The sequence below is a fragment of the Rhinoraja longicauda genome, chromosome 23, assembly GCF_053455715.1.
Source record: "Rhinoraja longicauda isolate Sanriku21f chromosome 23, sRhiLon1.1, whole genome shotgun sequence".
Classification (NCBI taxonomy): Eukaryota; Metazoa; Chordata; class Chondrichthyes; order Rajiformes; family Arhynchobatidae; genus Rhinoraja; species Rhinoraja longicauda.
Window position 1 is genome coordinate 20239578 of NC_135975.1, and position 24031 is coordinate 20263608.

General features: G+C 43.5%; 1 protein-coding gene across 6 annotated transcripts in view; it reads right to left on the reverse strand.

The window, feature by feature from the left end:
• tafa5a (TAFA chemokine like family member 5a) overlaps positions 1 to 24031 on the reverse strand; it is a 570061-nt gene that overhangs the window by 253836 nt on the left and 292194 nt on the right. For all 6 annotated transcript variants that reach the window (XM_078419802.1, XM_078419801.1, XM_078419796.1 and 3 more), the window contains exon 2: positions 17585 to 17734. In XM_078419802.1, the coding sequence (XP_078275928.1) occupies positions 17585 to 17734 (150 nt within the window). The remainder of the gene's footprint in view (positions 1 to 17584; positions 17735 to 24031) is intronic.

Sequence of the window (24031 nt, forward strand, 5' to 3'; positions counted from 1 at the left end):
ACAATATAGTACATCTAGTCCCTCAGCATTTAGACCTGGCTTGTCAAGCTGAACATTACATGTATAAGACCTGTATTTAATGGTTAATTTCCAAGAACATGTTATCTTGACAGGTTTTCTATAAACTATTAACATACAGACTGTGTAATGCAGAAAGGCCACTTGGACCTTTAAACTCAATTCTTCCACAAAATTGAACCGTGAGCAGTTCTGCCATGTGCACCATGTATGCGGCCCATTATTTTACCTGATGAAATACTTAACAAAGCTTCTTTCTTTCCCCTCCATCAGAGGTAAAGCATTTTTTTTAAATGCCATTCTCGGAATCAAATCTTGGATTTTATATTAAAAATATCCACCCCTCGGCAGCCAGCTGACAGTTCTGCATTCACAAGCCTTTTATTTTTTTCAACCTGGGGCTTTTTAACTAACGGTAAACTAAATAATAATCTCAAAGCGAGCCGGCTAACTTCACTCCCCTGATATTTTCTTCATTCAATTCATCGACCGTGAGATGTCACCCACCGTTTACTGCACTTATCGCTGTATCTCTGTGTCACTCCTGCTGGGGTCTCTCTTTTTTTTTGTACATAAATGAGATCAGCCGCTGCGGCTGACATTAATTCCATTTGTATTCCGACTGAACACCAAGGGCTCATTATCAACAGAGGCAGCATCAACAACAGCAGAATAATGGCTGCTTCATGCGGCGGCAGGCAAGGACCTGCTGGGGTGCAGATGCAGTGGCATCTGATCTGCCCTCTGCTGCTGGGCTCATCGCCTTCAATCCAGCAATGTTCCCTCGGCACTCACACTCAGCAGCGCAGCCAGGTGCATTTTACACTCTTCCCCCCGGGATGTGTACAATGGCTTATCCGCTCTCTTGCACAGAGTCCCTCACCTCCCTTGGGACAAGTTACTTTAGCCTAAGTTTGTTCCTTCCTCTGAATATTTCAGATTCATCGAGTCACAGGGAGATGCAGCACAGACAACAAGCCCTTCTGCCCATCATGTTCATACTGATCTTTAATGATACAATACGATAGAACTTTATTTATCCCAGGAGGGGAATTGAAATTGATCTGCCAACAGTCATAAAACACAAGATACTTGAAACGTGAACTTAAAGTGACGAGTGGAAAAGATGGGGATGTGCAAAGATTGGGGGGGGGGGGGGGATCAATCAGTCTACCCCACGACAGAAGGGGGAGGAGTTGTACAGTTTGACTGCCACAGGGAGGAAGGATCTCCTGTGGCATTCTGTACCAACTAAATTCACTTATCTTACATGATTCTCATGTCTTGTTCTCCCCCATATTCTGATCACCTCGCCCATCCAGGCTTGTAATTCACAAGTAGTTTAATATATTAATAACATTTTCATCCAAACTGGATTTTAAGTGGGATCATAGCACAGTTGGTAGAGTTGCTGCCTCACAGCATCAGGGACCTGGGTTTGATCCTGACCGTGGTGCCTTTTGTAGTGGACTTTGCACGTTCCCCATGTGACCGCATGCATTTCCTTTGAGTGTTTCGGTTTCCTCTCACCTCCGAAAGACATGCGGGCTTAATTGGCCCTCTGTAAACTGCTCCTGATGAGTAAGGAGTGGATGTGAAAGTGAGACAACATAGACCTAGTGCGAATGGGTGATTGGAGTGGACTCGGTGGATCGAAGGGCCTGCTTCCATGCTGTATCTCTAAAACAAAGCTCTCCCCCCTCGCTCTCTAAAACAAAACCTCTAAATGTTAGAGGCATTTGAAAACATTGTAAAGACAATAGAAGAAAGGAACTGCAGATGCTAGTTTACAAAAAAGACACAATATTCTGGAGTAACTCACTGGCCTTCTGCCTGACCAGCTGAGTTACTCCAGTACTTGGTGTCTGAAAATATTGTAAGCGTGAGTAGATTTCTTGATTAGTTCTTGATTCTTGATCAGTACAGGTGTTCTTGATTAGTACGGGTGCCAGAGGTTATGGGGAGAAGGCAGGGGAATGGGCTTAGGAGGGAGAGATAGATCAGCCGTGATTGAATGGTGGGGTAGACTTGATGGGCCGAATGGCCTAATTCTCCTCCCATTCCTTATGACCGTAGTGAGCTGTCAAAGGCCAGTGGGGTGGTGCCAGGGGTTGTGTCACTGAGGTCTGGTTGCCATGCACGACTGACTCTGCCATGCACGACTGACTCTGCCATGCACGGCTGACTCTGCCATGCACGGCTGACTCTGCCATGCACGACTGACTGACTGCCATGCACGACTGATGCAGCTGTAAGGCTCCAGTGCAGCCTATCCTACAGCTGCTGCCACAGGTAAAGGCAGCCCTAGGTTAGATAAAGGATAGTTCAGCTCGATTAGGACTCACTACAGCATCCATGTAATGCTCACTGGCACAAGCGATTTCCCAAGAAACTACCAGAGATCCAATCACCGAGGAATATGAAAGAGTGGAGAACATTTTAGGAAGACTATACAATCACTAAAACATTTTAATTTGTAAAAAAAGAACAAAAGTGTAGCCAGACAAAGGTGGGTACAGGGAGAATGTGACAGAATATGTTAGTAATGGCTGAGGCAACTCAAAACTCAAGCATTTCACTGTTTGACATATGCAGGTCCTCCCTCCAAATCTCACACCAAGGAAATTCCTTCATCTTTATTGATTTTACAATCAGCAATCGCAAATACAATCAGCCAGATGAATTACTGGAGTCATAAGTCTAAAATGTGTCAGGGGAGAAATAAACGTGGATGGATTTGGAGAGACGCAGAAGACCTAAGTCTTTGGAGAACCTCACAGAATCTTTGTGTCGGAAGGAACTGCAGATGCTGGTTTAAACCCGAAGATAGACACAAAATGCTGGAGTAACTCAGCAGGGACAGACAGCATCACTGGACAGAAAGAATGGGTGACGTTTTAGGTCGAGACCCTCCATCAGACAGAATCTTTGTTCGCCAGTGTAAGACAGGAATGTTGGTTTAACATTTCTTGCTGTGGGAGGTGGCAAGGCAACCGTGCTCTGGAACATGCTGACTCCTCCCAATCATTTAATAGTTAGACAGACAAGGACAGCCAGCAAGTAGGATCACTTGCAACATCTCAATTGGGATGGAAATACCAAACTGTTTTAAATGAGCCGCTTTTATTTTGGACATATGCAGGATCCTCCTTTATATCAAGTCAAGTCAAGTCAACTTTATTTGTCACATACATATACAAGATGTGCAGTGAAATGAAAGTGGCAATGCCTGCGGATTGTGCTAAACTACAAAACAGAATATAAATGTATTTATTTATTTATTTTTAAAACAAAAAATAAATTAATACAGTAAATTAAATTAGTCCCTGGTAATATGAGAGTTAACAGCCCTGGTGGCCTGTGGGAAGAAACTCCGTCTCATCCTCTCTGTTTTCACAGCATGACAGCGGAGGCCTTGAAAGTTCTTTCGTCTTTAACAATTTTACATCCTAATTCTTCCTATCCCGAAGGTCTTTTGTACCACCTATACCGAAGCACTTATTTTAAATAGGTGTTTATTCTTATCTTACAATGCATTATTCCTGGGTCTGGCAAGAGTGGAAAGAAGATTTGCGAGTATGTTGCCAGGACACAAAGGCCTGAGCTGCAGGGAGAGGTTGGGTAGGCCAGGACTTTATTTCTTGGACCACAGGAGGCTGAGGGGTGATCTTATAGAAGTATATAAAAGCCACAAGCGAAATAGATGGGGTAGATGTACAGAGACCTTTACTCAAGAGTAGGGGGTTCAAGAGCCAGAGGACATGGGTTTAAGGTGATAGGGTAAAGGTATAATAGGAACTTAAGGGGCAACTTTTTTTCACAGAGAGTGGCGGATTTATAGAATAAACCACCAAAAGATATAATTGAAACAGGTACAATGACATCATTTAGAAACATAGAAATATAGAAAATAGGTGCAGGACTAGGCCATTCGGCCCATCGAGCCAGCACCGCCATTCAATAAGATCATCCAAAATTAGTACTCCGTTTCGGCTTTTTCCCCATATCCCTTGATTCCCTTCACCTTTAGAGCTAAATCTGACTCTCTCTTGAATACATCCAGTGAATTGGCCTCCACTGCCTTCTGTGGCAAAGAATTCCACAGATTCACAACTCACTGGGTGAAAAGGCCTTTTCCTCATATCAGTCCTAAATGGCCTACCCCTTATTCTTAAACTGTGACCCCCTAGTTCTGGGCTCCCCCAACATCGGGAACATTTTTCCTGCATCTACCCTGTCCAATCCTCTAAGAATTGTATATGTTTCTATAAGATCCCCTCTCATCCTAAATTCCAGTGAATACAAGCCAAGTTGACCCATTCTTTCATCATATGTCAGTCCCACCATCCCAGGAATTAACCCGGTGAACCTACGCTGCACTCCCTCAATAGCAATAATGTCCTTCCTCAAATTAGGAGACCAAACTTGCACACAATACCCCAGGTGCTGTCTCACCGGGGCCCTGTACAAGTGCAGTAGGACCTCTTTGCTCCTAAACTCAAATCCTCTCGCAATGAAGGCCAACATGCCATTAACTTTCTTCACTGCCTGCTGTACCTGCTGGTTGGCAGACAGGAAGCAAAGAGTAGGAATTAACGGGTCTGATGTACAAGCACACCCAGGTCTCGTTGCACCACCCCTTCTCCTAATTTGTCACCATTCAAATAATAATCTGCCTTCCTGTTCTTGCCACCAAAGAGGATAAGAGGATAACCTCACCTTTATCCACATTATACTGCATCTGCCATGCTTCTGCCCACTCACCCAACCTATCCAAATCATCCTGCAACCCCACAGCTTCCTCGCAGCTCACACTGCCACCCAGCTTTGTATAATCCACAAACTTAGAGATGTCACATTTAATTCCCTCATCTAAATCGTTAATATCTATATACTAAAACTCTCGTTTGTTATGTTGTTTGTGACTGAACTTCAGCCAAAACGGTACACGATAGTACGACAATTTTAGGCCTACCTTACTCACCATTGTCACTTTAGTGATAATGCAAGTAGTTTTATTGAAATCGGTGTTATATTTTTAAAGTTATTCACATTTTAAAGTTTAAAAGGAGGGGAGGGGGAGGGGAAGAGGGAGGAGGGAGGGGGGAAGTGGGAGAGAAGGGAGAGGGGAGGGGGCGGTTGAGGAGAGAGGGGAGGAAGGGGGGAGGACAGGGTGCTGCACCAATGCAGGAGAGATTTGGGCTTTGTCTAGTATATTATAAACAACTGTGGTCCCAGCACCGAGCCTTGCGGCACCCCACTAGTCACTGCCTGCCATTCTGAAAAGGACCCGTTAATTCCTACTCTTTGCTTCCTGTCTGCCAACCAGTTCTCTATCCATGTCAATACCCTACCCCGATTTAAAAGACATTTGGGCAGGTACATGGATAGAAAAGGTTTAGAGGGAAATGAGCCAAAAGAGGGCAGCTGGGACTCGAATAGATGGAACATCTTAGTCGGCGTGGTCAACTGGGCTGAGGGGCCTGTTTCCGCACTCTATGACGATGACTCCAAGAAGCAGCTCACCACCAATCTCCCATGGGCAATGAGAGATGTGTACCAAATACCTGCCTTGCCAGCAGTATGTAGCAAAAAACAACTCTGATTTGATTTTGATCCATGCTATGGTTGTGTTCATGATCTTTGCATTCTGTTCATATTCCCAGAGAGTGATCTGCAGAAAATTACATCATGCATTTCTCGCAAACTTTGAAATGCATCCATTAATTCTGTCAATGATTCACAGTCCATATCAGATGCACCAACGCTAACACTGCATTCATTCAGGAGTTCTGAACCATAAAGACATTTACATTGAGGATTGCCAACCTGTCCAACTAACAACAACTTGCAGCAAAATGCAGGCCAATAATTTGGAAATTCATTATTGGGGTTGAGACTCTAATTAAAAAAGGCAACTGTCAATGTACTCATTTAATGTCAATTTGCTGTCAGAATGGGGTAGTTGGACAGCAATGTAAAGACATAACGAGCAGAGAAACGCACACTGATTAAGACACTCATTTCCTGACACTTATCATGGAATAGAGCAGGGGGTCTCCAAACGATGGCCCGCGGGCCACATCCGGCCCGTTCCGTGCTGCAGCTCCGCATCCCCCGTCTTCTCCCATCAGCGCGTCTCCGGCTTTGCCGCATCCTCCAGCTTCTTCCCCATTTTTACAGCACAAAAATTGACCATTTGGGCGGTTTTTTTCAAGGTAAGAACGTACCTGTTGCATGTGTTACTAATGTATGCCAGAAGCTGCCATGTACTCCAGATGGCTTGAATTTCTTCCATTTGTTTTAATTAAGTTCTTTTTTGAGTTCATTAAATTTATAAAACTGACATTTCTTTATTTTTTCCTATGGCCCGCAAAAATGTGCCAAATATATAATGTGGCCCTCATGCTAAAAAGTTTGGAGGCCCATGGTATAGAGGTAAAATGATATGGCTGATCTATTTTCCCTCCCAACCCCATGCTCCTGTCTTCTCCCCATAACCTTGATCCCCTTCCTAATCAAGAACCTATTAATCTCCGCGTTAAAAACACCCCATGACTTGGCCTCCATGGCCATTTGCGGCAATGAATACCACAGGTTCACCACCCTTGTGCACAAGAAGTTCCTCCTCATCTTCTTTCTAAAGGTACATCCTTTTATCCTGAGGCTGTGCCCGCTGGTTCTAGATTCTCCCATTACCTGAAACATCCTTTCTACGTCAACTCTATCTAATCCCAATCCTTTCATTATCCGGTATTTTTCAATGAGTTCCTCCCTAATGTACTCCAGTGAGTGCAAGCCCAGATACGGTAACCTAATCATTCCCGGGATCATCATTCTCATAAACCTCCTCTGGACCCTCTCTAAAACCAGCACAGCCTCCCTCAGATACGGGGCCAAAAACTGCTCACAATATTCCAAATGTGGCCTGACCAGCGCCCTATAAAGCTTCAGCATAACATCTTTGCTCTTATATATTAGCCCCTTCAAAATGAATTCCATTTGCCTTCCTTACCATCGACAACCTTCAAGTTAACCTTTTGGGAATCCTGCACCAGCACTCTCAAGTCCCTTTGCACCTCCAATTTCTGAATCCTCCTCCCATTTAGAAAGTCAACGCCTTCATCCCTTCTCCCAAAGTGCATGACTGTACACTTTGCTATGCTGTATTCCATTTGCCACAACTTTGCCCAACCTATCCAAGTCCTTCTGCAGCCTCCCTGCTTCCTCAACACTACTTGCCCCTTCACCTCTCTTTGTATCATCCATAATCCTGGCTACAAGACCATCAATTCCATCATCCATTCCATTAATATATAACATGAAGAGCAGCGGCCCCAGCACCGACCACTGGTCACCGGCAGCCGACCAGAAAAGGGCCCCTTTATTCCCACTCTTTGCCTTCTGCCAGCCAGCCAATCTTCTACCCGGGCCAGTGACGCCTCGAACGCCATTGGGCTCTTATCTTGTTTTGCAGCCTCACGCATGGAACCTTATCAAAGACAGATAAATCATGAATCTCAAGCAAAGCTGGTTTCCGACTTGTTGCAGATGTCTGGTACAAATGTTACTTGTCAATAAGTGGTCCTCATTATGAATATCTCCTGACTTGCTGCAGGCTTCTTCAATCTCCATCCGATGTACACCTTCCTCTATTCTCAGCAATCTCCTACCTGCTGAATTCCACAGAGGAGCTATCAGATTCACTCTGTTCCTCCTCTTCATTTTTATTCAAAAAATAATTGCTCTAAATTTTATAAATTACTAGACCAAGTAGACCCGTTGGGCCCACACCTCTCCTGCATTGGTGCAGCACCCTCTCCTTCCCCCCTCCCCCCCTTCCCCGCCCCCCTCCCCTCCCCGCTTCCCCCCACTCCATCCCCCTCAGCCCCCCTTATCCTCCTCCTCCCCCCACCCACCTCCTTCCCTCCCTCCCTAGGAAATAGATTTAAACTTTAAAATGTGAATAACTTAAAAAATATAACACCGATTTCAATGAAACTTCTCCCATTCACACCAAAGGGATGATGGTGAGTAAGGTGGGCCTAAATTTTGGCGCTATGGTGTACCATTTTGACTGTAGTTCAGGAACAAACAAATGAGAGTCTTAGTGTATAGATAACTGATTTCCCTCTCACTTTGTTTCTATTTGTCCCCTTTTCTCTCGTTTTACCTTTCAATCTTTTTTTGTGCATAAGTTCCTCTTCAGAATTAACATAAATTTAAAAATATTCCAAGAACCTAGTGTTATCAATTCATTCCATTTGTTCACTTGGAAGGTCATGGCACCAGATGTACGTAGCTTGTTCTTATGGTTTCTGTCAAAAGTACACAGATATAAGAAAATAACTGCAGATGCTGGTACAAATCGATTTATTTACAAAATGCTGGAGTAACTCAGCAGGTCAGGCAGCATCTCGGGAGAGAAGGAATGGCGACCCGAAACGTCACCCATTCCTTCTCTCCCGAGATGCTGCCTGACCTGCTGAGTTACTCCAGCATTTTGTGAATAAATCGAAAAGTACACAGATCTTTGATAATAGACATTCCCTTTCACATCAACAATTTAAATAGGATAATTAACCTCACTCTCACTTTCCAGCCATCTTGTAATCCCATGAATCCTTTTTGAAATCAGTCCCGTTGAAAACATATTTATATAATGTTTAGGAAGCAACTGCAGATGCTGGTTTAAACCGAAGATAGACACAAAAAGCCGGAGTAACTCAGAGGGACAGGCAGCATCTCCCGAAACGTCACCAATTATACAATGTTAACGTGTGCTGGAATCTGTTCAACAAGTAATTGACATATTTAGTCCAGGCATCCATGGACTGGCATATTTTTGAATCTGTGTAAATTAATTAAATGTTTAATGAATTAAATGTCAGGAAATTGAAGATATGAGGATTTCTCTTACAAATCTTATTGATTAAAACTTAGCAAAAACTCACTACAAGTGAATTAATTACCTTAATGGTTTCTTCTGATTTACTGACAACCTCCAACATAATAGTACAGCAAAGTATGTCTATGCTAGTTTTGTTCATACCATTAATATTATTGGCTTGGGCTATCAAGTAGAAGTAATTGGTTGTTGTCAGAATTGTGGTCTAAAAATGGAGATGTTAATTTCAAAACAATTTGACCTGTGATAGAAACACAGAAACATAGAAAATAGGTGCAGGAGGAAGCCATTTGGCCCTTCAAGCCAGCACCGCCATTCATTGTGATCATGGCTGATCGCCCCCAATCAATACCCCGTGCCTGCCTTCTCCCCATATCCCTTGATTCCACTAGCCCCGAGAGCTCTATCTAACTCTCTTAAATCCATCCAGTGATTTGGCTTCCACTGCCCTCTGTGGCAGAGAATTCAACAAATTCATAACTCTCTGGGTGAAAAGGTTTTTTCGCACCTCAGTTTTAAATGGCCTCCCCTTTATTCTAAGACAGTGGCCCCTGGTTCTGGACTCGCCCACCATTGGGAACATTTTTCCTGCATCTAGCTTGTCCGGTCCTTTTATAATTTTATATGTTTCTATAAGATCCCCTCTCATCTAAACTCCGGTGAATACAAGCCTAGTCTTTTCAATCTTTCCTCATATGTCAGTTCCGCCATCCCAGGGATCAATCTCGTGAACCTACGCTGCACTGCCTCAATTACAAGGATGTCCTTCCTCAAATTACGAGACCAAAACTGTACACAATACTCCAGATGTGGTCTTACCAGGGCCCTATACAACTGCAGAAGAACCTCTTTACTCCTATACTGAAATCTTCTTGTTATGAAGGCCGACATTCCATTAGCTTTTTTCACTGCCTGCTGTAAATGCACGGCAACATTCAGTGACTGGTGTACAAAGACACCCAGGTCTCGCTGCACCTCCCCCTTACCTAACCTAACTCCATTGAGATAATAATCTGCATCCTTGTTTCTGCCGCCAAAGTGGATAACCTCACATTTATCTATATTATACTGCATCTGCCACGCATCTGCCAACTCACTCAACCTGTCCAGGTCACCCTGCAACCTCCTAACATCCTCTTCACAGTTTACACTGCCATCCAGCTTTGTGTCATCCGCAAACTTGCTAATGTTGCTTCTAATTCCCTCTTCCAAATCATTAATATATATGGTAAAGAGTTGCGGCCCCAACACTGAGCCTTACAGCACTCCACTCGCCACTGCCTGCCATTCTGTAAAGGACCCGTTTACTCCTAATCTTTGCTTCCTGTCTGCCAACCAATTTTCTATCCATGTCAACACCCTACCCCCAATACCATGTGCTCTAATTCTGGTCACCAATCTCCCGTGCGGGAGCTTATCAAAGGCTTTCTGGAAGTCTAGATGTGATTAAATGCTACCAGTTTGTATTTCAGTGTAACATAGATCACTGCATGCATATTGAAACACTGGATTGGGCAAGGTTGTGAATATCACACATCACTGATGCAACCCTGACCCACATACACACCACAACAAAATTATGGGTCATGCATTGAAAAGCAGGCAGAAGGAACAGTCCATCATAAATTTACAAGTTATAGGAGCAGAATTAGCCTTTCAGGCCAATCAAGTCTACTCCGCCATTCAATCATGGCTGATCTATCGTCCCCTCTCAACCTCATTCTCTTGCCTTCTCCCCATAACCCCGAACATACAAAATCTAAAAGGGATTATTTGTATCTTACTTGTGGGTTAATCACAGAAAGTGTTGATGGAGTCACACAGCCAGCATCCATGGAGGTGAAGCCATCCATTGTTATCTTGGTTGGATGGGTCGCAGGGTCGAACTCTGGCAGCAGGATATCCCTGTCATCAATAGAGCGACAGGGCACCCGTTCAATTGTTTAATTTGTCACACTTCCAAGCAGCTCATCCCAAGTGACTCATGTAGGAAAATAACTGCAGATGCTGGTACAGATCGAAGGCATCACAAAATGCTGGAGTAACTCAGCGGGTCAGGCAGCATCTCTGGAGAGAAGGAATGGGTGACATTTTGGGTCGAGATCCTTTGTGATCCCAAGTGACTCAGTGAAACCTGCCAATGGCTGAGTTGAGCACTGCCCTCCTGCGTTTTTGTGCACGGCACTTTAAGAGGTCTGATCATGATGTTGCACAGCAGGGGGCATTTGTCCATAAATCATGCACAATCAATGGAAAAGATTCACTCCAAGCTTACATGACCTGAGTCAATGAAAACCATTCTCCAACTGCAGCCGACCAAGTTGGTACAGGTCGCCCACACAGTGCTGGAGTAAACCACAAGTTTAAAAAATAGTGAATGATTATGTCTTCTAGTTTGAGTTTAGATTAGTTACTGTGACTTCCTTGTAATTGATTGAGAGGTTGTAATTGGGCAACAGTTCCTTCTGCATCTATCAATAGGGAAAGATCAACCATCACACATTTAAAAAAACAGTGAAAAGAAAAACAATATTGCACATGACAGAGTCCCTATGTCCTATGCTCTCATAATGCTTTAATCTGTACATGGATAAATAACTCCAGCAAGTAAATTGGAATTAGCGTTATATTTATCCTTAACTAGACAAAGTGGACCCATTAGGCCCAAACCTCTCCTGCATTGGTGCAGCACCCTCTCCTTTCCCTCCCCTCTCCCCCACTCCCCCTCCCCTCTTCCCTACTCCCCCTCCCCTCTCCTACTCCCCCTCTCCCTACCCCCCTCCCCCCCAACCTCCCTCCCCCCTCCCCCCCAACCTCCCTCCCCATCCCCTCTCCCTCCTCCCCCTCCCTTCCTCCCCTCCACCTCCCTCACTCCTCCCTCCCTCCCTTCCTCGGAGATAGATATAAACTTTTAAATGTGAATAACTTTAAAAATATAACACCAATTTCAATGGAACTTCTTCCATTTGCACCAAAAGGACGACGGGGATTAAAGTGCCTAAAATTGTCACGCTCTCGTGCACCGTTTTGGCTGTAGTTCATGAACAAACAAACAAACAAACTAAAGTTTTAGTATATAGATATCAAGTTGCTTTTAAAATTATCCTGATCAGTGATAGGCATTAAATGCTGGAATAACCCAGCAGGTCAGGCAGCATCTCTGGAGAAAATGGATCAAAAATGTCACCTTTCCATTTGTTCCAGAGATGCTGCCTGTCCCACTGAGTTACTCCAGCACCTTTTGTCCATCTTTGGTATAAGCCAGCATCTGAGGTTCCTTGCTATATCACAATCAGTGTGCAGTTCAATTTATATTATTAAAGCAAATACCCGTTTCCCATGATCCATAATGTGTGCTAATAAAAGCATGGAGAATTTGTGTCCAAATTACCACTTAAACTAGGAGAAATCCCAATAGCAGATCCACTGGTCAGCACAGTGCTGCAGGTAGTCGAGCTAAATGTGGTAGAGTCTCTTGCAAGTGCAGCAAGAGTTGGTGAAACTCAAATTAAAAGCTTAAATCCCCCAATTCGTATCTTTGGAAGCGAATGGAATGACCTTTGATTAATAGATAGAAATTATAGAAATTTGATTAGTACAGGTGTCAGAGATTATGGGGAGAAGGCAGGAGAATGGGGTTAGGAGGGAGAGATGGATCAGCCATGATTGAATGGTGGAGTAGACTTGTTGGGCCGAATGGCCTAATTCTACTATCATTTACGACTTTATGAGATACAGCATGGAAACAGGCCTTTCAGTCCACTGACTCCACGCCGAACATTGCCAACCTGTTCGCACTAGATCTATGCTGTCCCACTTACACATCCACACCTTACACACTAGTGGCAATTTACAGAGGTCAAATAATTACAAATCCGCACGTCTTTGGGATGTGTGAGAAAACCGAAGCACCCGAATGAAATCCACATGGTCACAAAGATACATGCAAACTCCATACAGACAGCACCCAAGGTCAGGATCGAACCCGGGTCACCTGAGTTCTGAGGCATCATCTCTACCAGGTGAACCACTGTGCCGCCCCAGTAGACCACCTATTGTGATTTCTCCGACTTACAGTGATAGAGTTGCTGCCTTAATGTGCTCAATGTGCAACAAAGATATCAGTCAGAATGAAAAATAGAACTATCCACAATTGGCTTTTTATTGCTGAACCTGAGCTTGCTGCCCATCAATTACTGATGTCTAGTAATGAACAATCGGGTACATAAAAGAAAAATCGCCCCAAAAAAAAAAAAATTCAATCGGCACGGGATAAATTCTCGTAGGAAGACCTGGTCGTGACACCAATGTGCTAAAATAGAAATTCTGGAAATTATCCCTTTTTTGGGCACCTTGTTTGATTCTCAGATCATGAAAGGCCAGCAATGTTGAGCTAAAATATGTCCCTTTTAACAAAGCAAAAGATCAAATTATAACGCATTAGTTATCTGAGCTTTTTCATGATTACAAAGGAATGTAATAAAGCTGATAGTAAAAAAGGTCAAGAAATTAATTCCTGGTCAGCTGTTAGTCGCAACATTAAATCTCTGGGCTGTCAGCTTCTATTCTTGAAGGAGAAATCACTGGGCAATCAGGCAAGCTAGCACTTGAGGCTTTGCTTCCAATGTTACCTGTAACAGGGAGGCCGATGAATGAGCCGAATAGACTCAAGCACATGATAAGGATATCAGCCCCACTATGACCGCTGCAGCAGGTGGCTGCTCTGTTATTGAAGAAGCACTTCCACCGCACAACAGGTTTTTCACTATTGCACTCCATGCAATATTGATTATTGCACTCCATGCAGAAGGATTGGAATCTGATCGAAATGTAAGCATCCAAAAAGAATACCGTCCGTAACTACTGAAAAGCCCAAAGTGAAGATGCTAGAAATCAGAAATTAAAAACAAGGTCTTGGGCAATAAACAGCAGGTTAAAATAATAACCTGTTCAGCTGGGCCATTTAGAATTAAAATCTCTTAACCTTTTTGCATTTAAAAGATAGTCCAATCAAATGCTAATTATAATATTAGCTGTCCATAGACTCAGAATAAAAGGACGGACCTTTAGAAAGGAGATAAGCAGGGTGGTGAATCTGTGGAATTCATTGCCACAGGCAGCTGTGGAGGCCAAATCAATGGATATTTTTAAGGCAGAAATTGACAGATTCTTGAATAGTATGGGTGTCAGGGGTTATGGAGTGAAACCAGGAGAATGGGGTTGAGAGGGAATGTTAGATCAGCCATGATTGAATGGCGTAGACATGATGGGCTGAATGGCCTAATTTTTCTCCTAGAATTTAACAACTTATCCGTCATCACCTGAATGCTATAATCACCAAATTAAATCTACAGTGCGTTGCCAGGTGGATACGCTATTCTGTGGAAGACATCAAAATGCACTTGAACATGTTAGCACCCCTAAAGGCTCTGACCAAAAAGGCATCTGGGGCTTGGCAGAGCAATATCTATCCTATGCTATCCATTATCTGCACAGAAATAGCTGACATATCAACACTGATGCTGCAATTGGTTTCAATATTAGGACCACGTGGTGGCACAACAGTAGTGTTGCTGACTTACAGTGCTAGAGAACCGCGTTTGATGCTGACTAAGGGTGCTGTGTGCACGGAGTTTGTATGATTCTCCCCGTGACTGCGTGGGTTTTCTCCAGGTTTGTATGTTAATTGGCTTGGTATAAATGTAAATTGTCCCTAGCATGTAGGATAGTGTTAGTTTGCGGGGATCACTAGTCGTTGCGGACTAGGTGGGCCAAAGAGCCTGTTTCCGCGATGTATCTCCATACCAAACTAAACTAAATTACAGAGTTGATAAATTCAGCCATGCTTTCTGCCAGTCCCAGTGATGCCTCCTGGGAAATTGAGGCAGATCCATGTCAGAATGAAGTGTGACTACAAGGCCCATCATGCTCAGCAGCCAGCTGACACCATGAACAGTACCTGAGAATGTTCAGGTATGGGGTCACTCCCCATGGAATTATTTGCCAACATCCACCATTGATTAGAAGAATTAATAAGAGGCATTTTGGATCCACCGATCAGAAATGAAGGAGAAACTGGCTGCAACTGAAAGGAGAATGTTGAACGTGCTCACTCAACAGACAGACGTTTTAAGACAATGCTCTGCTGCTGAAAGAATTTCAGTGGTCACACGTAGAATATAATAAACAGTTGATTTATCGTCCTTCCGCTGCTGGACATGGGGGGCAGGGTGTGGTGGAGACGCCCCCCAAAATAAGGGAAGGGATTCCACACCAGTGGGCCACATGAGTGGCAAGGGTGGGGGATAAATTTTGTGTAATGGTGTATTGAATATATGTATTGAATGTATGTACAGCCTCCGAGAATGTCGGATGGAGTTTTGGAAGGAACAGGTTTTGTATATATTTATTTCTTGAATAATTTTTTTTTTGATAATAAAACAAAATAAAAATCGACCTTTTGATGGGCACTCGGACTGCTATATAATTATCTTGAAAAAGGCAGGAGAAATATCCGGCTTTATGAAGCAGTAACCTCGAGAGTTTATGTAAATTGTTAGTAAGACAGAAAGCCTATAATTTGTTTTAATGGCTTCATAACCAAAGAGTGTGTTATAGATTGTCCACTTTATAGAAGTGATCAACAAGCCCGTGGGACAGCCAAAGCTTGCGTTCAATATTTTAAATGCTCCACTGGACTCTCCTGACTGCAGCCCTACAGATGACTGCTTATCCTATTTGCTAGACTCCAAAGTATATCTATAATTATCCAACAGCAAATTCATAAGGAAAAACGGGCTTGCAATAACAACTGCTTTGATGCCATGTTGTCTCTTTAAAACCAACAGAAATAAGTCTCGCCAAATGGAGCACAACGTTACAATGAAGCAAACTTAAGGTCGCAGCTTTGAAGAATTAAATGCACGTTAAACTCTGAAGGAACAAAGGGAAGTCACAATTCTGCAGAAGAAAAGATAGAAAGTTATTCTGGGCATCAAAGCTGCATGAAATAATAATGAAAGGCTCGGGCTAGTCATCGTACCTCGTCAATGCAATTCTTTGAATTGCTGTTATAAAACATCACAGATTCAAGCATTATACATCAACTTAATTCAGTAATTATGATACTTACAAAAATCATGTTGAATGCATATCTGGTAATATCAAGCCAATTTTCAAAGTACATATTACTGTAATTTAGATAATTCAGAAGATTGATTTTTTTCTGGGGAACTTTTGGACCTGATATACCAGAATATTTCTAGATTTTTGGCACCATATAATCTCGAGCATTTTGTATTATTTAAACATGCAGGTACAAAATCTTCATATTGCATTTCACTATATTATGCCCCTAGTCGCAGTGCATTTTATTCCAAAATATAAACTAAGTACCTCAATGACCGAGTGATTTTTCCCCCCTCTCATTAATACACAAACCATGCCATATACCAGAATATTTCTACATTTTTGGCACTATATAATTGAGGTTTATGGGCAGAATGCCCATGAAGTTTATGGGCAGTTGCACTATGGCAACTATTCAGCAGCAGCAACCACCAATGACCATAATTAGCTGACCAACAAAAACCGCCAACTACAAACAACAACCAGCCACAGGAATTCATGCATGCATCACTGGGTGCCAGCCCAAACATAACCACCCATCGTTAATGCACTGATGCCATCCAGAGATCAGCAAATCACAACCAAGCAAACCCAGTAAGTGCCAAACAAAAGACAACTGACCGATGCCATCCATTTATAACTAGCAGCCTGCAGCCTAAATATAACCAATCGCCAAATTTCAGTTTGCTGCCTTAAGTGAAGGTAGAACTTAACACTTGAACACTAAAGGTAAACAAACACTTTTATGTTTCATCACTTGATTTCCCACCGGAAAGTTTGTTCCTTTGTCATTGGACAAATGATTTACCTTTAAGGGAATTGATAGTTCCCTTTTGCATCCAGTTACCACCCACCACCCATCCCTTGTTGGTAGATCAGTGGGACCAGAACTTGATGCTAGAGGTTGTTGGAACTCAGAATTGAGAAAAAAATTTGAATGGTAAAAGTAAAAAATGATTATTTTCTGGTCAATCGCTTGTTAAGTACAGAGTGTATGGTTGAGATTAATAATACAAGAAGGGGTGATGATTTTGAATACATTTTCCATTTAAAAATCATAGAATATTCTGCCAATAACAATAAAATGCAATAGAATATCTTCCCACCAATATTTTCTTACATCAACAAGAAGATGCTTTTCACATAACTCCCATTAACCAATCGTGAAGATAGTATAGACTGTGACTTTTGATCTATGACAAACTTGAATCTGAAGTGGTGGTTATAACTGTGGGCAAAGATTGGGTTTTCTACTTGCTCTTAGCATTTCTTCTGCACAGCAATGTATTGATGGGTTCACCAACTCATCTCAAGCCCCACAAATGACAACTTGTTCAGTCCATATTTTCTCTTTCTCTTCCTCATGCAAACAAATGCCAATTCCTCTTAAGTTTCGGGTACAATAGACATGATTCACATACGAGTGAAAATGGGTCTGTTATGTGATGTAATTTTGTAAACTTTGGTTTGTTCTTTAAACGGACCAAGGAAGCAACAATAAAAATAAATAAAGTTCAATTATTTTCTTACCATCTACACAGGCTGGTTTTGCTCTCGTTGTGCCGGCAATCTGCCCCTTTTTACATGCACACCTAGCAGTTTGTCTGGCTATAGTCCTTCGCGGTTGACTGCTATCTTTGTCCAGAGTGACTATCTCACAAGTACCTGCAGCAAGTTGACCTGAGAAAAAAAATACAAGCACCTGGTATTAATGTGTGAGCTCCAACATAGCAACAAGCAAGAAATACACATTCTGCCCATAAACAAAACAAAGCAGCTTGCTGGAAATATGGTTAAATGGTCAGCTGCATACAGATAAATCATGGAAATGAAATAATTTGGAGCAGGAGTAGCCAGTTGGCCCTTCAAGCCTGCTCTACCATTCAATATGTTCATCCATATTATCTCCTTGTGTAGACGGGACATGCTGGCTGGTGTGGGCAAGTTGGGCCGAAGGACCTGTTACCACGCTATAAGATTCTATGACTCTATATCACTGGCTTCTCACTCTTTCCCCTCGCCCCCCTGACCTTCACACCAACTTCCCACCAGCCCTCTCCCACTCCATCGAGCTTGCCCCACTCCCAATAGCAAGGGTTTGCCATAGGGTTGCCAACTTCCTGACTCCCAAATACAGGACAAGGTGACATCACCGCCCGCACCCCTCACCCAGCCAGCAGGCACGTGCTCCCACTCCACCAATGGCGACCACCCGGGCAGGGAGGCGGGTTGCTATGCAACCTCGGCCACGCTCGAATCAAGTCATCAGTGGACCATGCATAGGCTGAAGGATGCAAAATGAGCCTGCAGAAGCAAACGCCCAGCGATTTTCCAAAACAAATAATAGGGGGGCCAGTGGTGGTTAAACTGAACTCGGGTGTGGATTACCGAGCTGTTGTAGCTTGTCTGGATGGATATATGAACATAGCACTGGAACAGACAGAAGAAAATGTAAACGGTCAGCTTACGAACAAATATGGGGATGCATTTATTTGAGGCAACAAGATGGCGGCGCCTAACTGCAGCGGCTGACTAGCAGTCTGTCCGTCTTTTTTTTTCCTTTTTTGTTGTGTGTCGGTGTTGGGATGGTTTTTATATATATTTTTTTGGTTGTGTATGTGTGGGAAGGGGTGGTGGTGTGGGTGGGTGTGGGGGGGAACTTTTCTCTTCCTCACGGCGCGGGGTGCGGCTCGGCTGCGGGGCCTAACATCGCCCGCTGCGTCTCGGCCGCTGGACTTTACATCCCGGTGCGGCTTGGCCGCTGGACTTTACATCCCGGTGCGGCTTGGCCGCTGGACTTTACATCCCGGTGCGGCTTGGCCGCTGGATTTTACATCCCGGTGCGGCTTGGCCGCTGGACTTAACAGTGCCCGGTGCAGCTCGGCTGCGGGGCTTAACACCGCCCGGTGCAGCTCGGCTGCGGGGCTTAACACCGCCCGGTGCAGCTCGGCTGCGGGGCTTAACACCGCCCGGTGCAGCTCGGCTGCGGGGCTTAACACCGCCCGGTGCAACTCGGCTGCGGGACTTTTCACCGCTGGTGCGGCTCGACCACGGGACTTTACATCGCCCGGTGCGGCTCGACCACGGGACTTAGCTGCGCAAGGCTTGGTCGCGGGCCTTTCATCGCCCGGTTCGGCCGCGAGACGTTTCAGCGCCCGGTGCGGGGACTGTGCGGGTCGGTCGGGGACGAGCTGTCTGTCCGTGGGCGTGGGGAAGAGAGTGGAAGTTTTGTTGCCTCCATCACAGTGAGGGGGTGTTTGGAGTCACTGTGATGGACGTTTGTGTTGGGGTTATGTGTCTTGTGTTCTTTTTTTTTTCTTTCTATGACTGCTATGTAGTTTCGTTCGGTACTTCGGTACCGAACGACAAATAAAGCTCTGTTATACTGTTGTACATCAGCACACAGAAGGGAAGACTTTAGATGATGTTATAGACTGAAGATTGATGTTTGATTTGAAAGGCATAATTTTTTTAATGTAACTAAACTTTTCTTTAACTCTTTTGAAAATGTAGTTTTCTACACTCTATAACTGGTGGTTTCTCGATAAAGGATGATTTAATCCATATCTTTGTTTGGTTTACCAGATAATGGCTGTGATGTATATATCAAACGTGATGTCTTATTCTGACTGGTACTGGTCTATTTTGGGTATTGTATACAATTAAAGGAACATGCATGTTTGGATAGAAGCTAATATACCGCTGAAAACATTGTGAATAAAAATGTAAATGTGAAAAGAAAACCTCTGTAAGGCGGACGTCACCTTGACCCATACTTGGCAGCCCTAGGTGGGGGTGGGGTGGGGTGGGCGTTTGAGAGACGCCAAAGAGATTTCATAACTAAAACGTGGAAATTAAAAACACTCCCAAGGGAGAGGAGAGAGAGGGAGGGGGGAAACTAACCTTGAGAATGAAAACCCACAAGCGCCTGGAGGTCCAACCCTGAACACTGCTGGTAGCACTCAAATACGGGACAACCCAATTTAGCCCAAAATACGGGATGTCCCGGCTAATACGGGACAGTTGGCAACCCTAGTTTGCCGCCACTGCCAAATATATGTAGGCTGGGGAAAAGTCAGTTTCAGTCATGAGAACACCCAGCTCAAATAAATAAAACGCCGGCCTGGAAATCTTTTAATTGCCATGTGAGGCAAAACCAGCATTGTGTTCTGTGCAACACCTATTGGGGAAAGTAGGTCAATAGACAATAGACAATAGACAATAGGTGCAGGAGGAGGCCATTCGGCCCTTCGAGCCAGCACCACCATTCAACGTGATCATGGCTGATCATTCTCAATCAGTACCCCGTTCCTGCCTTCTCCCCGTACCCCCTGACTCCGCTATCCTCAAGAGCTCTATCCAGCTCTCTCTTGAATGCATTCAGAGAATTGGCCTCCACTGCCTTCTGAGGCGGAGAATTCCACAGATTCACAACTCTCTGACTGAAAAAGTTTTTCCTCATCTCAGTTCTAAATGGCCTACCCACAGTCAAATGCTGAGGGGTTTGCGGCACGGTCAACCGTTGAGGATATTTGGGGTCTTGAACGGGTACTGAGAGTCAGGGGGAGCAATTGTGATGTTTTGTGGCAGCAAGTGATCCAGAGGAGACCCGTAGTGACGACTTGAGAACAGAACCTAAAGGTGAGCCACGTGCAGATGTTATCTCATTGCCAAATCCCTGCGCTCTCCCCATACTACGCTCTCCCATAATGTCTTTTTGTGTCTAGAATTTTATCTGCCTTCTAAAACATGTTCAGTGACAAGGACTCTAACACCCTCTGGAGACAAAGGGAAATTTAGCATCAGAGACACGCAGCGCGGAGGCAGGCCCTTTGATCCATCATGTCCTTGCTGAACATTATGTACCACTTGCCCTAATCCCAGTTTCCTGCACTTGGCAAATTGTCTTCTATGCCATGGTGTTTCAAGTGCTTTCTATTCATTTCTAAACTGTTAAGAGCGTCCTTCCCATCATTAGTTAGACAGTATGTTCCGGATTTCAACCACCCTCCGGGTGGAAAAAAATTGCAAGAGGGAGGAAAGCAAATTCAGCATCGCAACCTTGAGTTTTGAAGCACTCAGGAGAATTAGAGGAATGTTTTACATAGGGCACAATACAGAGCAGTACAGCACAGGGATGGGCCCTTCGGCCCACAATGTTTGTGATGAACATGATGTCTAGTTAAAACTGAACTCATCTGCAGACACAATAGCGATTGAAATAAATGTCCTTATTTAAACTTTAAGGTGGAAACAGAAATATCGCCAAGTTTGTAATATTTCAGTTCCTACCACAAACAAACTTGGTGATATTTCAGTTTCAACCTTAAGTCCATTTGCAACTAGTGAGAAAGTATAGGAATTTGATGTATTAGGGCTGAGGTAATAATAAAGCCACACTCAAAATTATTAGGGTAGTCAGAGAGCTGAATATGTCCTAATTGTGGCTAAGAAGCTGTCAAATTCATAAAACCAAACTCTTGAGTTTAGTTTTTTTAGTTTAGTTTAGAGATACAGCGCAGAAACAGGCCCTTCGGCCCACCGAGTCCATGCCAACTAGCGATCCCCATACACTAGGGACAATTTACAATCTTTACCAAAGCCAATTAACCTACAAACCAATACGTCTTTGGAGTGTGGGAGGAAACTGGAGCATCCAGGGAAAACTCAAGCAGTAACGGGGAGAACGTACAAACTCTGTACAGACAGCACCCGTACGTACTAAGGATCGAACCTGGGTCTCTGGTGCTGTAAGTCAGCAACTCTACCGTTGTGCTACCGTGCCACCCAGTTTCGAGATTTTGTTTGCAAGAAAGTAAAAATGGTTTCTGAATGACGAGGAGTAATTTTTGCTGATTGCACTGGAAAGATTGTAACAGAATAACTAGTTGATGAGCAAATAATCGGTGGCAGCAGTTTTAACTGTGCACAGGAGTACTCCAGAAATCGCTGCCAATTTTCTCTGTTGCGAAGGTAAGAGCCGATAGATACGTTATTATTCTCACTCCAAATTGTAGGCTTGTATTAATTGATTTAAACACTTAGAATCAAGTTAACACTTCATAAAATCCAGAACTTTTACGCTAACCCAGTAATTATGTGATTAATTCAAGTGTATTCATGCAGCTATGTATAAAGTACACCAAGAATTTAACTTGCCCATTATAATTTGTTTAGAGATTGAGCTCAACACCACAAAGGGAAAAACACTCATTTTCTCGTAAATGAAAACATTAGCCTCTAATTATAAAGTCTGCAGGATGTCACTTCGAATGTGCCAAAGGTTGCAGCAGTTTAAATAAGGAAAGGATTCTATAATTTTAAATGCAACATATCATAACCATCTCAAACTGCTATTGTCCTATAATTAGTTAATATTGGTTAATTGAAACCAACATCATCAGTATATTGACACTGATGTTGTCCCAGCTCAAGATAGACTCCATGAGACTGTAACACACATCTTGCACGACACTAAAACGTCAATCTCAATTAAAAACCAATGAAATGACTTAAGGTGTACAACTACCACCCTCAAGAATGGCTCAAAAGTGCTTCATCAGAACTTTCAAACAAGTGCCTGGAGCTTATTTAGATGGCGATGGGAACAATCTTTCCCATCAGACCCTTCACCAACAGTGGCAGTGTTGTTGCCCCGAGCAACAGCCATGCTGGGATTGCGACCATCAGCATCCCCTCCTGGAACGTGCGATTGTGTGGACAGTCTGGAAAGTTAATGGCCGAGGTTAATCTCGAACATCTGTGCCACACGAGACTTGGTCCTCTGCAAGCTGCTCCCAGGGACACACAATGAGCCAAATTATCAACTGATGCTGGTGGACCATGGGCTGAGTGAAAAACACCATCTGGTTTGCTCAAAACTCACTGGTCTTCAAGTATGAGAGGCACTTCATGTTGCAGACTGGCACAGTGTAAGGTGCAGGGCTACATGCTGATAGATGTGTTTGTTTGATGCAACCTATATAAAGGCGCAATGTAAAGCCTCCATCCATTACACGCTGGTACCTGTGTAAAATCCCCTGGGGACCATTTGATCAAGGAATGTTCATAAGGAAAAACTGGTATTATGCTGATGCAATGTGAATGGAATAGCATGGCTTGCATGGAAAGTGGTGAAAATATTCTGTGGCATGTACTTTTGTAAATTTTATGAATACATTTTTGTTAATGAAAATGTGCTTCAAAACCAATGTTCTTCAATACACCGTGGCAGGTTATGTTGCAAATATGGCAGTCCTATGGTACATAGCAAGGTCCCGCATAAAATAATGAAATTAAACTTTCTCAGAAGTTCATAAGTGATAGGAGCAGAATTAGGCCATTCGGCTCATCAAGTCTACTCTGCCGATCAATCATGGTTTATCTATCTCTCCCTCCTAACCCCATTCTCCTGCTTTCTCCCCATAACCCCTGACACTCGTACCAATTAACAATCTATATATCTCTGCCTTAAAAATGTCCACTGACTTGGTCTCCCCATAACCCCTGACACCTGTACTAATCAACAGAGTTTGTAGAATTTATTCAGAAAATGTTCACTAAATCTCTGAAAGACGTGTCTCACCTTAGTGTGGCAGCTGTGTTTAACCATACACCTGAATGAGCATACAGGATTTAAATATTTGGTCTCGTTTAAAAATTGAAGCAGAGGTAAAAAAATATCCCCTCAGTGCCAATTCAAGGTATTAGCATTACAGATAATTTTATGCTCTGGCTTGGGTCTATATCCACACCACTGCTAAGAACTAAACCAAATGTTTAAAACATTTTTTGGGGGGTCCTTTTTGAAATGAAAACAGTACAAAGAGATGATTATTTTTCCCCACTTTGCACCAGGCATTTCTGAGTCACATATGACAGAGGCCAGATGTAATCTCACAGCTCTACAACATTACGATGTCAGGATATCTCAATAACTTGCTGCTCCAGGGCGATTGTTCCATTCGTTACAGCTTT